Here is a 15,807-nt window from a genome sequence, read left to right on the forward strand (position 1 = left end):
CATCCTGACATGTGACATCGCAAGTGACATCACAGGATCCTTTTGTTACTTGCAGTTCAGAAATTAAATATAGCACAGTGAGCTATGAAAGACATGTAACTATTACGCCTTGTAACCCTCATTATCCTATGTATCACATCATGTACATAAATTTACTTATGTGATTTATTAACAATGTATAATGTGTACATGTGATGTAAAGCGCTCTGACACTTTGCATTGGGATAAGTAGTGCTATAAAAGAAATTAAACAAAATAGTGATATTTAAATTGCTATTTGTGTAAATACAGGAACAGACCAGCATATCTGACATTCTTACTTTGCATGCATATCTCTTAATTCCAGGGACTGACCAAAATCAAAACCGTGCCTCTCAAGTACCTGTGAAGTGACAACATGCGGTATGCCTTTGTTTTCACTCCATTGCTTTCGCAGGAGAGTGTGAGGCTCCAGATAGCTCCAGCAAGAACAAAAGGAGGCTAATGACAACTTAACTTTGTTTTGGTCCCAGCTCGAATTTAAAATAAAAAAAAGCCCCCTCACTGCCACCAGGATGTTGCTGCTCAAAAGGAAAGCGGATAACATGCCGGAGCTGCTGAATGCGTTGTGGTGTTTAAACATTACACCTGGACAAGTTCAGCATATTACAGTGCAGCATAGCTAATTGGCAGGGTGGATGGTGCCCACCTTGTGAAAATAGTGGGTGGATGCTGTGTGCCTGCGTTTACCCCAACTTGTGCACTGCCTGAAGGTAAACTGAATCTAACACATTCAGGTGGCATTACACGTAACACACTTTGGGCATATCAGTCGTGTATGGCTATGAAACGTCATATTACTGATGTTAAAAATATATCACTTTTATGTCTGAATTCTCATCCATTCATCCTGTGTAGGCGTTTTTTCACGGCCCCATCATACAATAACTGCTTTTGGTCTAGGTAGAGCAAATTTTGGGTATGGGAGTCTTTTTTTTTTTTTACCTGGAACTTAACAGAAAACTGATAAATCTTCATAAGTTAAAACACTTGAATTGCCACACTGTGCCTCTTAGAACATCTTATTGGCTACCAGAGGCAAAACTGTTTCTTCAAAACTCTTAACTCTTGTTCAATTAGTTTTATACTTAAAAGGTCACAAATAGATATGGTCCCAGTAAAAATCTGTGTTTTCAGAATATTGTCAGTTTTCAGTCTAAGTACCTGATTATGAGTTGGACTTTTTTCCTGTCTGTGCATAAACCCCCTGTTTACATATTGGTCGGAATTACGAGGTGAGTGTTATTTAGTGCACCCGGTGATGATCGAAAACAGTGATTATCGGATTTGTTAAATACCTCAGCTTATATAAAATTCTGGCAGGTAAAACCTGACAGAATTTAAGAGGGGAAAAAATCATATGGTGATTACCTTGACACAAGTATTTTGGTGCATTAAACTCCAAATTCTGCATGTTATTCCCCAGAAACGCATAATAGGAGCTATTTATTCCACCTGATAAATAAAGAACCTACCAGGTGCAATAAAAAACACCTATACTTATGATCAAACCCTAAGACTTTGGTAATAGAAAGAGCATTCTGTGTTCAAGAGCACGGCTATTTCCAGCCTTCCACTTCTGCCCTCATGTTATTCAATCGTTGATGGGATTATTATAATACTGCATTCTTTTGCAGTTTTATTCTATTAGTATTGTTTTTGCTCTTTCTAAAACACTTGCAAAGCCTAAAGTGCTTTCTAACTCTTGAATACATCTACAATACCTTGTGACAATATATATTTAAATATCCCAGAAAACATAAATATATAAAAAATCGTTGTATGCCTTTGAGGAATGTATCCTTGAGTCAGGGATTATTTGAGAGAGCATTGTCTTGTAACCTCAACTGATCTCTGTTTTGTGTGTCTTTCAGCTTGTGAATCAACAGTGGCACTGCTCTTCAGTGCTGTTATACATCTAGGATGCAAACCCTATTTGGAAAGTCAACGGTCTGCATGTATGTGTCGTTATGAAGAAAAAATTGACCTCTAGGAAAAGAAACAGAAGACAGTGCAAATGAACTATGTTTTTTTATGAAGCAAAAACGTGCCTTTTGTGAATAAGACTTTGTTACAGATTTTTTGTATATATTTTTGTGTATTGTAATCATAGAATCCGATTTAAAAGATAAACTATTTTATTTTGTCTAGGCACTTATTTCATTCTAACTTTTAAGTTATTTGTATTAGTGAACTCACTTACATATTCTATTTTAAAGGAAATCAAAAATGGTTCAATGGTCAGGAAACTAGTGTTAATCACTTAATTTTTATGCATCATTCTCGCAATTAGAAGTAGAGGGCCATTTGAAAGGAGGAGTGTTTTATAGTCGAACCAGTACATCCTAATTACACCTTTGTGGCTCACCGTAGTTTATGTAGGTAGACTTGTGTTAGTTGTTGTTAAAAATGGGGTTTCTAGTTAGAAGTCAGTTTACATCGTTTCCAAGTAGGGCCCTTTACTCTAGTCGGGGTAAGGGAGTCACACACCCGAGATAACCCCACCTTGGTAGCTTTGCATAAGCAGTTAGGCTTATCTCAGAAGCAATGTGGTAAGTATTTATACACACAGAGTAACACAATAAAAACACCACAAAGTACTCCACACCAGTTACGAAAATAGGCAACATTTATCTAAGTTAAACAAGACCAAAATGACAAAAATCCAACAATCACAAGAAAAAATATACATTTTTAATTTTAAGAGTCTTAATACATAGGAATCAATGCATGCATTGTTTTAGCACAAAGTACCTAGTATGCGTCAAAAATAAAGCAATTGGAGACGTGATGCGTCAGAAAAGCAAGCAATGCGTTGATTTCCTTACTCGCAAATGAGGCCATGTGTCGATTCTTTGCTCGCCGGGTGTGCGATGCGTCGATTCTTTCCCCCGCAGGGGAACGATGTGTCAATTTCCAGACATGCAGCCTCAGGTCCTTGCTGCAATGTCAAAGATTTGATGCCCAGGATTGATGCATGGAAAATTCTGACGTACTGTGAGAAGGAACTGCATTGAGAACAGGTGCTGTGTCAATTCTCCAGCCACGAGGCAGGCGCTGTGTCGAATTTTCAGCTGTGGGGCAAGCGTTGTGTCGATTTTATTGATGTGCACACAGCAGTATGTGGATTGTCCCCCATAGGTTACCAACTTCGACTTCTAAGGGACCAAGGCCTGGATTTGACACCCCTTAGCAGGTCAGGACTCTCAGCAGCAGAGCACAGGCACTGGCAGATGAAGTCTTTGATGTCTCTGAGACTTCACAACAGGAGGCAAGCTCAGTCAAGCCCTTGGATAAACTTCACAAACACGATACACAGCAAAGTCCAGTCTTTGTGCTCTCCAAAGCAAAAGCACCAACTGCAGGCCAACCCAGCAGAGCACACACAGCAGTGGGGTAGTACTCCTCCTCATAGCTCTTCAGCTCTTCTCCTTGGCAGAGTCACCTCCTGATCCAGAAGTGTTTTAAAATTGTGGTGGTCAGCATTCCAATCCTTATACACATTTTTGCCTTTGAAGTAGGCAAACTTCAAAGGAAAGTCTTTGTAGTGCACAAGACCACACCTCTCCTGGCCCCAGACACACTACAGGAGGTCAGAGACTTCTTTATGTAAGAACAGGACCCTATTTAGGTGTTTCAACACCTCCCTCCACACTACCCCAAGAAGACCCATCAGGATCTGCAGGACACTCCTCTGCTCCCTTTGTGTGACTGTATAGAGTAAATTCACAAACAGCCCATCTGTCAGTCTGATCCAGATGTGTATTCTAGCAGACAGGCAGAGGCACAGAATGGTTAAGCAAGAAAATGCCCACTTTCTAAAGGTGGCATTTTCAAACTTACAATCGAAAACCAACTTCACCAAAAGATGTATTTTAAAATTGAGTTCAGCGACCCCAAACTCTATATCTCTATCTGCTTTGAATGGGAAATTACACTCAAAAACTATTTCAAGGCAATTCTCATGTTAACCAATGGGAGGAATAGGCCTTGCAATAGTGAAAACCGAATTTAGCAGTATTTCACTATCAGGACATGTAAAACACAGCAGTGCGTCTCCTGCCTTTTAAATGCACTGCACCCTGCCCTTGGGGCTACCTTAGGGGTGACTTACATTTTGTAAAAGGGAAGTGTTGGGCCTGGCAAGAGAGTGCACTTCCCAGGTCGACATGGCAGTTTGAAACTGCACACACAGATACTCCAATGACAGTTCTGAGACCTGTTTACAGGGCTACCTGTGTGGGTGGAACAATCAGTGCTGCAGCCCCATTAGTAGCATTTGATTTACAGGCCCTGGGCACACATGGTGACCTATACTAGGGAATTACTAGAAAATCAAATATGCCAATCATGGATAACCAATCATAATCACAATTAACACAGGCAGCACTTGCACTTTACCACTGATCAGCAGTGGTAAAGTGCCCAGAGTACCAAAACCAGCAAAAACAAAAATCAGACACACAGTCAAAAATATAGGAGGCAAAGGCAAAAAAGACAGGATAAACCACACCAAGGATGCAAGGACTAACAATTGTTAAGATGTCTTAGATCTAACTCTCAAATTTAATATAGCAATCGGAATACTGTGAATACATACTAAGAAAATGTACAGTCTGGCCTTTTACTATTCAATAAGAGCATTCTGCACCTAGCAAAACACTGGTGTTGGAGAAAAAGCACCCTGCGCAAAGTCGTGGGGGGGGAGGGGATATAACATTTCCTGTGATCGTTTACACACTACACCTGAGCCTAACTGCCTTCTTCGGACAGGTGCTTTCTCTAGAAAATTAAAGTACATACCACTTGCATGCATGTGTAAACTTTCACTAGGGTATAGCCATTTTTTTGCACATGTAAACCTCCACTGAACGTTGTCCGCTTTTTCCTGGTATCAAATTTTAGTAGGGTATCCCACTCTTCGATTCAAAGTCATTTTTTTCAAAGATTGTCTTTTCTCTGAAGCAGCCTCACTGCCAGCATTGGAATGTTACAAATTGTACTGATAAACAGAAGTTACAGTTATAGACAATTTGGACCTTTATCTGTTTAAGCTAACCTACTTGAGAGATGGCAAAGCTGGTAATGCAGGGGTTCCTCTGTGTGAAATGTTGAAAATAATACAACTGTTCCTTTCCTTAACAACAAACACAACATTGTCTGCCCTGCTGCATGGTATTCAGCCTCTCATTTTCCTCTACTTTACTTGTGAAGAAGGACCTTGAAACACTACTGACTCGTGTATGAAGGTTTGGTACTACTCATGCTATCTTTCCTACTCCAGTTTGTTTCTTGCCTGCTGCCCCTGTTCAACATGATAGTCGGAGAAATTATGCCAGTGTTAAGTGTCTCTCCACTTGAGCACCTTGGCTACACTCATCTCTGTCCTTGCAGCAGGCATATCTACTTTAAAAAAAAAAACTCTCTCGCCTGCAAAAATGCCTTATTTATCTAATTCCAACCTAAAATGTGTACAATGCCTTGACTTTGAGGACTTGGGATTCCATTGTTTTATTTGTGGCTAATCTTCAGCCAAACACACAAAAGATGATGGGTGGAATGTTTGCAAATAGTCTTAACCACTGGCAACTGCTCTTTGCAGCATTACAAAGCATTGTTTGCCGCCCACTGTACTTCTGTAGAATCTTGATTTAATCTTCAGCCAAAGTCTGATGCCAGCGTTGGAACAAGCAGATCTTGTTCAGCCTCTTACCACTGGACATCTTGGACACACTCTAAATCTAGGGTGTAGGTTTTGACAACTAAATAACCTAGTAAAAAAAATAATTTCAAATCAGACCAGCGATAGCCCTTGATTCGCTGCCCACATATGTGTGCCTCAGTGCGTGTGATAGCGAATAAGGTACAGCTGATTAAAGTTGGGAGAAAGGCATTTGAGCTTGGCTCAGAAGGCATTTGAGCTGCTATTACTAGTTTTGTGTGATTTTGATGTGCTTTTATTGGAGTCTGAGAAGGAATCTTCCAGTAGCAATAGCAACCCAGACAGGGTTTTCCCTTAATCTTTGTAGTGGCATGCTTTGACTTCCAAAATGTCGTTTAAGACATAACTGCCCTTGTGTTCAATGACAAAGCTCCACCTCTTGTAGAACATTGGCTTGCAAAGCTGTAGACTCGTGGAGTTACACCCTGTCCCATCATTTTTGTATGTGGTGGTGGAGTTTACGGGTCTCTGTACTTCCCACTTGACATGCAGTGCAAGTGACACACTTTTTAGGGTCTTGCGTGGAGACCTGCCTAGGTTTTGGTTTGTCTTTCCAAGTTCTTTGACATGTTACTAACTTGTCTTGTTTTTAAGTGTGATGGTACTCTTTAATTCTTGATTTCAATCTACAACATTATATATCATGATGAGCAAAAAAAAGGGAATGTGAGTACCTTGTTTCAGCACTGGTCTGGTAGTTTCTGTTGCACCAACCCTCTCTGGTAGGCTTTATGTTTTCAGGAGTGAATTCAGGTAAGCACTCTGGAACAGATCCAGTGAGCACCCAAGTACTAGGTCAGAGGCCAATACACTGGATTCACCTACCCCATGCTCTCTCGGAAGACGTGGCTGTGTTGCCCTAGGATAAGTACACTTAGGCTTACAGAGGGAATGCAGAAAGGACATCTGCATATCATTCATCCACACATCCACACTAATATTATAGCGGCTGTCCGACCCATCAGCAGCTCTACCAACCTTTGAGTGCTGCTGTGACTTAACTTCAGAGGTGCGAAACTCATCAGTTTTGGTGGTAGTTGATAGTACTTTAATGCAATACTTAAATTGTATATAGTGCTTCCCACTGCCGTTTTGATCGTCTGTAAGCACAGTTTATAATAGTTGATACTGCCAAGTAATTTAAGAGTACTTCATTTACTGACTTGGAAGGATGAAAGGCTGAATTGTCATTGCCAGGATTGGAATTGGTAGATTTCTGCAGTGAATGGTTAATCCACTGAGCCATCTAGCTATTCATGTAGTCAGCAAAGCCTCAGTTTTATGCATCATGTCTTATATGTTATTTATTTTAATTATTTATTTATGAAGGAAGCCTCTCTACCACAAGTCTCATTCATAGTGGGTCATTAGCGGCGAAACAGTTACATACAGAGTTAGCCAAACTGACTTGTGATGAATGGAGCAATTCATTAATAGTACTTTGCACATAACAGTAGAAATAACAGTGCACTGCACATTATTTCAATACACATATTTAGAATTGAAGACACACAGAGGCAAGGTTATTTGCCCAGAATCGGACAGTTATTTGTCAAGTGTTGAGCCCAGGATTTTTTCCAGGTTTTCAACCTATCCACCAGAGACCATCTCCAATGGTACGAGATGTTTTACTATGACATTATGTTATGCTGAAGACCACAGGTGTGCTGTGGTGTTTTAGTGGCTCTTCTAGAAGCCCTTTTGTGATTGCAGTCTTCTAATCCTTTCTGGTCCTGTAAACATTTCAAGCCACAGACATTTACCTCCTTGTAAGAGGCACTGTGTAGTCCAGCAGAAAACTCTCTTTAAGGGTAGAAACACGAATCATTGTTGCTTCTTCAAAACAGTGAATGAGTAATCGAAGTTGCCAGAAGCTCCTTGTCTCTGTCTGGTCTGGATCTCTTTATGCTATTTTAAGTTTACAGACAGGTCATGTTCCTGGACTCATTCTGCTAGCATGAATGAATTTTCTGTTCATCCTCTTCTGCCTGACCTGGAGATGAATCCTAGGATACTCGATTGTTCTTTCTTGATGCGTCTGAAACAATATTTTATCAAAGAGGAGCTTTCAAGGAATGATTTTAAGGTCCATCCTGATCCTGGCATGAAATATGACTCGGATGTGATTACTTCCAAATATGGCGCATTCTTCTATCTCAGTTCTGTGGTGGTGAAGTCATTGTATATTGAACTTCCCTTTCAGCCTTTCATGATGCATAAACCTGCCTTTATTGTCTTTTAATTGTCCTTAGATACAAACTAGAGATGTTATGCCCTCTTCCACAGGGCTTCATATTATTTCAACCATCAGTTTTCTGCTAAAGCATCACTACGCTTTGTCACTTCACTTGGTCTTTGGTGTGTTAAGAAAATGCATGTTTGCCCATCTATCTCATTTCCTTAAACCACACCAGAGACTGCTGTTAACTCGAAAATAAAGACTAACAGAATATATTGTTGTACATGGCTGAACAACTGCAATGTTTTTAGGCTTACAGTGATCACCCAGTTTGAGATAAGATACATTACTCATCTTTGCTTCAACAATTATACACTCCCGGTAAGGGAACGAGAAACCTTCAATATGTAATATTTTGGTACTCTTGGTCTCAACATCCGCTCACAGACCTGGGTTCTGAGAAAGATGAAAACATTCGTTTTCTCGGTGTAAATCGGTTATCACATTAGTTATGGTAACCCCTTCCATTTGTTATTGAAAACAACAGTAAATCATTTTGAGAATGTGTATTTCAGAGTACATTTCTGGCCGGAACAAATAGAAAATGGTCTGCATTGTTGTACTGGTGCAATAAAATAAGGTTGGCATTTTTAATAATTGTAAAACATGTCTGCACTTCTGTAACCACCTCGAATTTCTATGTACCAAAACATAATTTACAGAAAATGTAATTGATGATGTGGTTTTACAAGTAAGCTTGTTTCATTGTAGCTCACACCATTATAACGTTCAAAACACATCGATCTGTAGCTAGAGAGGAAAGAAATCGAAGATACATTATAAACTTCCATGGATGAGGTCCATAATAAAAGGTTCACAATTTACCTGATTGTAATTATGTGAAGTATTCATTTACATTGTAATCGCATATTTACATGATATAGAATTAGCATATCTTATGCTGTGAAAACTACACCATTTGCACTTCCTTGCACTAAGAGTTGCTTGAATGTCACTGTAAGGAAGGGTGCTTGAGAAAATTGTGGAGGTGCTGTTAGTGTATAATAACAAGGCCAGCGAGACAAACATTACCTAAAACAGGAGTGGAATACAAATTATAAGAGAAGGAAATGTATGGATAATAGTTTGCTTGAACAATGTTTAATGTCGTGTAGAAATATAATTTTGATGGCACTGAGATTACATGTGCTGATTACTCCTCAGAATGTTTACAAACTGTAAGGAAAAACCTGCATTTCCCTGTGGATTGATTGAATCTGAACTTTGCTCGAGGGCCAGTATGAGGACGTTTGGATCGAAGCACCAAATATATTGATTCTGCCATAGAGTTTGTTTTCTAAATTTCAGTCTGGGGATGTCTCAATACATGCCTTTCAGTGTTCATGGACAGAGAAGCCCGATTGGCATCCTCTTGGTAGCAAGCAGTTTTCACTACATTTTTGGGAAAACGCTTCTTAGGATGTGAATGCCGCTGTTATTCTGAAACATATTTGTTCCAACTAAAATGACACTTCCCAAACATGTTTGCGTATGTAAGTCTTAATAAAACGTGAAAGAAGCTTTCCTTTCTCAAATTGTGCAAAGGATGCCTGTGCAAATGCGAGACCTTGTGCAATACAATGCCCCTCACTGAGTCTATTAACAAACTCCTCCATATTGTGACAATTTATTGTCATATTCCTGTGTGCGAGGATTTTCAAAAAATGATTTCAGAATAGCCACCCAATGTTTTGAACTAATCTACCACACAGATCACAAAGTATGTTTCTTCGAACATGTATACAAACCTTTTCCCTTTAAGCATGGCATAAACCTTTGTAGGTTATGCTAATCTAAGGGAATTGCAGTTGCACCTGATCAGATGCTGGAACCAGGACAGAAACACACAGTCTATGCTGATATTTATATTTTTATTAAGTCCAGTGGAACCTCTCAGGGTGGTTAGATAAAATCAGCATCATGGTCTCCATATAATGCCCATAACATGTAGCAGAATGTTGCCTAAGAAGTATTTTTATGAAATGAAAGGTACATGGGTTCTAAAGAAATGGTTTACTATATTATGGTCGGTTATTTGAAAGTCAAAGAGCACCTGAGCAGTATGTCATGCTAGGTTTAGAGTAATGGGGAAGTAAGGCAAAATGTCAGCTTCTTTCTTATAGATAGGAGGCAAAGTAGTCAGGGCTAACCCATGTAATTACACAGATGAAGAAGAATAGAATGATCCAAGGCAGCAGAGAGAGATCAAGCAAGTTGGGGCAGGTGATATGTCAGCCATCTACACCTATCCTTCCCTCACCGAGAACTGTAATTAGAGCTGTTTTGGTTTCTGTACTGGGTGTGAAGCCCACCTGACTAGAGTGTAAAAGACTAAACTCTTCAAGGTGGTTAGTAAGGCGTGTAGCAAAATGTTTTCCCCAATTTCGGCCATGATGGAGAGGACTGTGATTGGTCTGTAGTTGGATTTGGTATGTAAATCCAAGTTAGGGTTCAAGAGGAATGATTAACCACCCCTCACCTTCCAGCTTTTGATCAGAATGCCAGAAAGGTAGCCATTGAAATTGGAAGCCAGGATAGGCACAGTCACTTAGGCCAGGGGCTTTAGTGGCAAGACTGGACCAACCTCTTTAGGCAATCCTGACTTCAGAAAGGTAAGAACAAATACTTCCTGTTCAGATGCAATGGTTAGCCTGCACCCAGCCCTGTGCCAGCTCATTCTGTTCAGTGGATACAACAGAGTTTGTGACCCCTTTATTTTTTATATCAGCTTTATCAGGCTTGCCAGCCTACTGCTTTTCCCCACATTTTAATACATTGTTCACACTGATAATATATAGAATAAGTGGCTTTTGGTCAACCCCCTTCAGCCATAGCTCAGTTGGGTTGTCATTCATCTCTTGGCTCAGCCCACAAGTGGAATGCATAGAGTGCAGCAAATGGTATGCCCCCTTCAGTCATTGGATCTGCTGAAATGATGATTAATCTCTGGATCAACCTGCAAAAGAGCTGTCTTCTAACACAAATACTGCTAGCGTTGCTTCAAGGATCCAAGCAGAAGTAAATCCAAATGAAGACAAGATGATTGAGCTGTGTAAGGTCGAATTCTGCTCTGACTGCCAAAACTCACATTGGAGACATTTCGATAGCTGGCCTGGAAATTAACTCCAAGGATTGATTGCCTTCCATTGGCTTTCTGTTTTGTCACTCTTGTTTACTTGCTTTCTATTCAGTGGTGTTATTTGTTTTAGTCTTTCCATCTAGTCTTTGTCACGTATGTGGGGAGTAGCCTGTTCACCATCTCCCTGATTGGCTCCTTTTATCTTACCACAAGTATCTGCTTTTTGGGAACTTTTTTCTTTCTTTTTCAAAAAGCACTCCATGAGAGTGCATGCGTTTTCCCACTTCTCACACCACACTTCTTTTCATAACATTATGAAAGTTCTACTTTCAACACCTTTTTCCTTTGAGTGGCTCTCAGTTCCTTTGCAGTTTTATACAGGTTGCCCCTTCCATTTAGCCTCCTGTGCACTATCCATTTTAAACCATTTCATCTAGGCCCTTTCTTACACATTTGTGCAAATTTTATTCCTTACCGTTAAAACAATCATAAGTTTAAAAACTTAAGCCACAGTTTTCTTATGCATTCTATGAAATTGCCTGTGTTTCTTCTATTACCATTCAGTGTTGTTGCCTGCTTCTCTCAGCACATTTCTTTTCTTAACACAATAAAATTTAAAATTTTCGACACCTTTGCCTTTCAAGCTAATCTTACGAACGCTTTCATTTTTATGCAGTTTAACCCAGCGAGCCGCTCTACAGTGAACTTCAACTCCACTCTTGTTTGTTCCTTCCCACTCCCTCCATGTCGCCCTGTCACTGTGTGCCTCTCCTCTTGCACCCTTTTGTGTCTCTACACCCTCATCCACACAGTGTTGCTCCTTCCCACCCCCTGTGTTGTTTCTACAACCTCTGGATTGTTCGCTCGTCTTCGTTCTTTCCACCCTTCAGCATTCTTTCCCCCACCTGTGTTATTGTTGTGTTTGCCAAATCAACTCGGATTGGTAAACAGAAAGAAAAAGAAACACTCATATCAATTTGAAGGCACACATACTTGGTCCGCGTGCCTACAAATTGACCACCTGGCTGTATAAGCCCCTCCACCTATTCTTTATTAGTTATGCTGCACAGCATAAGCAATGTAATTTCAGTTTGTACTTTGATGTTATAGAACTATGCCAGCAAGGTGATTCGGTGAGTTAAACTCTCAATACTGACATCAAGTTTGGCCTGCAGATACCAAGCTTAAATCCTAACAGTGCCAATCTGTAAGAGGTTGGACTGGCTTGTAGTGAGTACCAAGGGGTACTTACACCTTGCACCAGGCCCAGGTATCCCTTATTAGTGTATAAGGTGTCTAGCAGCTTAGGCTGATAGATAATGGTAGCTTAGCAGAGCAGCTTAGGCTGAACTAGGAGACGTGTGAAGCTACTACAGTACCACAAGTGTCACTTGCACAATATCATAAGAAAACACAATACACAGTTATACTAAAAATAAAGGTACTTTATTTTTATGACAATATGCCAAAGTATCTCAGAGTGTACCCTCAGAGTGAGGATAGCAAATATACACAAGTTATATGTACACAGTACTAAAAATATGCAGTATAGTCTTAGAAAACAGTGCAAACAATGTATTTTTACAATAGGATGCAATGGGGACACATTGGGATAGGGGCAACACAAACCATATACTCCAAAAGTGGAATGCGAACCACGAATGGACCCCAAACCTATGTGACCTTGTAGAGGGTCGCTGGGACTATTAGAAAATATTGAGGGTTAGAAAAATAGCCCACCCCAAGACCCTGAAAAGTGAGTGCAAAGTGCACTAAAGTTCCCCCAAAGACAAAGAAGTCGTGATAGAGGAATAATGCAGGAAAGACACAAACCAACAATGCAACAACGGTGGATTTCCAATCTAGGATACCTGTGGAACAAGGGGACCAAGTCCAAAAGTCACAAGCAAGTCGGAGATGGGCAGATGCCCAGGAAATGCCAGCTGTGGGTGCAAAGAAGCTTCTTCTGGACAGAAGAAGCTGAGGTTTCTGCAGGAACGAAAAGGGCTAGAGACTTCCCCTTTGGTGGACGGATCCCTCTCGCCGTGGAGAGTCGTGCAGAAGTGTTTTCCCGCCGAAAGAACGCCAACAAGCCTTGCTAGCTGCAAATCGTGCAGTTAGCGTTTTTGGATGCTGCTGTGGCCCAGGAGGGACCAGGAGGTCGCAAATTGGACCAGGAGGTAGAGGGGACGTCAAGCAAGACAAGGAGCCCTCTCAGCAGCAGGTAGCACCCGGAGAAGTGCCAGAAACAGGCACTACGAGGATGCGTGAAATGGTGCTCACCCGAAGTTACACAAAGGAGTCCCACGTCGCCGGAGACCAACTTAGAAAGTCATGCAATGCAGGTTAGAGTGCCGTGGACCCAGGCTTGGCTGTGCACAAAGGATTTCAGCCGGAAGTGCACAGGGGCCGGAGAAGTTGCAAAAGTCGCGGTTACCAACAATGCAGTCTGGCGTGGGGAGGCAAGGACTTACCTCCACCAAACTTGGACTGAAGAGTCACTGGACTGTGGGAGTCACTTGGACAGAGTTGCTGGATTCAAGGGACCTCGCTCGTCGTGCTGAGAGGAGACCCTAGGGACCGATAATGCAGCTTTTTGGTGCCTGCGGTTGCAGGGGGAAGATTCCGTCGACCCACGGGAGATTTCTTCGGAGCTTCTAGTGCAGAGAGGAGGCAGACTACCCCCACAGCATGCACCACCAGGAAAACAGTCGAGAAGGCGGCAGGATCAGCGTTACAGAGTTGCAGTAGTCGTCTTTGCTACTATGTTGCAGTTTTGCAGGCTTCCAGAGCGGTCAGCAGTCAATTCCTTGGCAGAAGGTGAAGAGAGAGATGCAGAGGAACTCTGATGAGCTCTTGCATTCGTTATCTAAAGTTTCCCCAGAGACAGAGACCCTAAATAGCCAGAAAAGAGGGTTTGGCTACCTAGGAGAGAGGATAGGCTACTAACACCTGAAGGAGCCTATCAGAAGGAGTCTCTGACGTCACCTGGTAGCACTGGCCACTCAGAGCAGTCCAGTGTGCCAGCAGCACCTCTGTTTCCAAGATGGCAGAGGTCTGGAGCACACTGGAGGAGCTCTGGACACCTCCCAGGGGAGGTGCAGGTCAGGGGAGTGGTCACTCCCCTTTCCTTTGTCCAGTTTCGCGCCAGAGCAGGGCTAAGGGGTCCCTGAACTGGTGTAGACTGGCTTATGCAGAAATGGGCACCAAATGTGCCCATGAAAGCATTTCCAGAGGCTGGGGGAGGCTACTCCTCCCCTGCCTTCACACCATTTTCCAAAGGGAGAGGGTGTAACACCCTCTCTCAGAGGAAGTCCTTTGTTCTGCCATCCTGGGACAAGCCTGGCTTGACCCCAGGGGGGCAGAAACCTGTCTGAGGGGTTGGCAGCAGCAGCAGCTGCAGTGAAACCCCAGGAAAGGCAGTTTGGCAGTACCAGGGTCTGTGCTACAGACCACTGGGATCATGGGATTGTGCCAACTATGCCCGGATGGCATAGAGGGGGCAATTCCATGATCATAGACATGTTACATGGCCATATTCGGAGTTACCATTGTGAAGCTACATATAGGTAGTGACCTATAGGTAGTGCACGCGTGTAATGGTCTCCCCGCACTCACAAAGTCCGGGGAATTGGCCCTGAACAATGTGGGGGCACCTTGGCTAGTGCCAGGGTGCCCTCACACTAAGTAACTTTGCACCTAACCTTTACCAGGTAAAGGTTAGACATATAGGTGACTTATAAGTTACTTAAGTGCAGTGTAAACTTGCTGTGAAATAACGTGGACGTTATTTCACTCAGGCTGCAGTGGCAGGCCTGTGTAAGAATTGTCAGAGCTCCCTATGGGTGGCAAAAGAAATGCTGCAGCCCATAGGGATCTCCTGGAACCCCAATACCCTGGGTACCTCAGTACCATATACTAGGGAATTATAAGGGTGTTCCAGTAAGCCAATGTAAATTGGTAAAATTGGTCACTAGCCTGTTAGTGACAATTTGAAAGAAATGAGAGAGCATAACCACTGAGGTTCTGATTAGCAGAGCCTCAGTGAGACAGTTAGGCACCACACAGGGAATACATACATATAGGCCACAAACTTATGAGCACTGGGGTCCTGACTAGCAGGGTCCCAGTGACACATAACAAACATACTGAAAACATAGGGTTCTCACTATGAGCACTGGGCCCTGGCTAGCAGGATCCCAGTGAGACAGTGAAAACACCCTGACATACACTCACAAACAGGCCAAAAGTGGGGGTAACAAGGCTAGAAAGAGGCTACTTTCTCACACAATCCACCTGCTATCCCTGAGAGTTTTGTACATTTAGTTCCACTAAATGTGTTTAAAGCAGCATCTGTCAATTGAAGTGTTTAAAGATGTTGACAATGCTGTACGAAACACTAAAAAATAGCTGTTATAATAACTTTCTCAAACTCAGACTAGAAATAGAAATAGTTGAGAAGCTGACTCCAAGCAAAATGTTTGTCTGCTGATCTCAGCACACCACCAACTTTTAGTTTAGCATAGGGAGGCTGTCTGAATTGAACTCGGAGCTAAAGGTGTGTCAAGCAACACATCAGAATGCATGTCCCCCTGTAAGTAGTTTAATAGAAATATTGCTAGTTTTCCTGGTTAGGTTTCGTTTAGACTCCCACATTGATTTCTGAGTAGTTCTAGGAAATTTTTATCTTCTCAAGGTGTAGGTATTTTTCCTGGCAGAAAGATATGA

General features: G+C 41.9%; 1 protein-coding gene across 1 annotated transcript in view; it reads left to right on the forward strand.

The window, feature by feature from the left end:
* PLA2G12A (phospholipase A2 group XIIA) overlaps positions 1–8,835 on the forward strand; it is an 86,432-nt gene extending 77,597 nt beyond the window's left edge. Inside the window, exon 4 of the mRNA XM_069241074.1 lies at positions 1,914–8,835. Coding sequence (XP_069097175.1) covers positions 1,914–2,032 — 119 coding nt within the window. The 3' untranslated portion in view covers positions 2,033–8,835. The remainder of the gene's footprint in view (positions 1–1,913) is intronic.
* Positions 8,836–15,807: the final 6,972 nt, after the last annotated feature.

Source organism: Pleurodeles waltl, chromosome 1_2 (genome assembly GCF_031143425.1).
Source record: "Pleurodeles waltl isolate 20211129_DDA chromosome 1_2, aPleWal1.hap1.20221129, whole genome shotgun sequence".
NCBI classification, from domain to species: Eukaryota; Metazoa; Chordata; class Amphibia; order Caudata; family Salamandridae; genus Pleurodeles; species Pleurodeles waltl.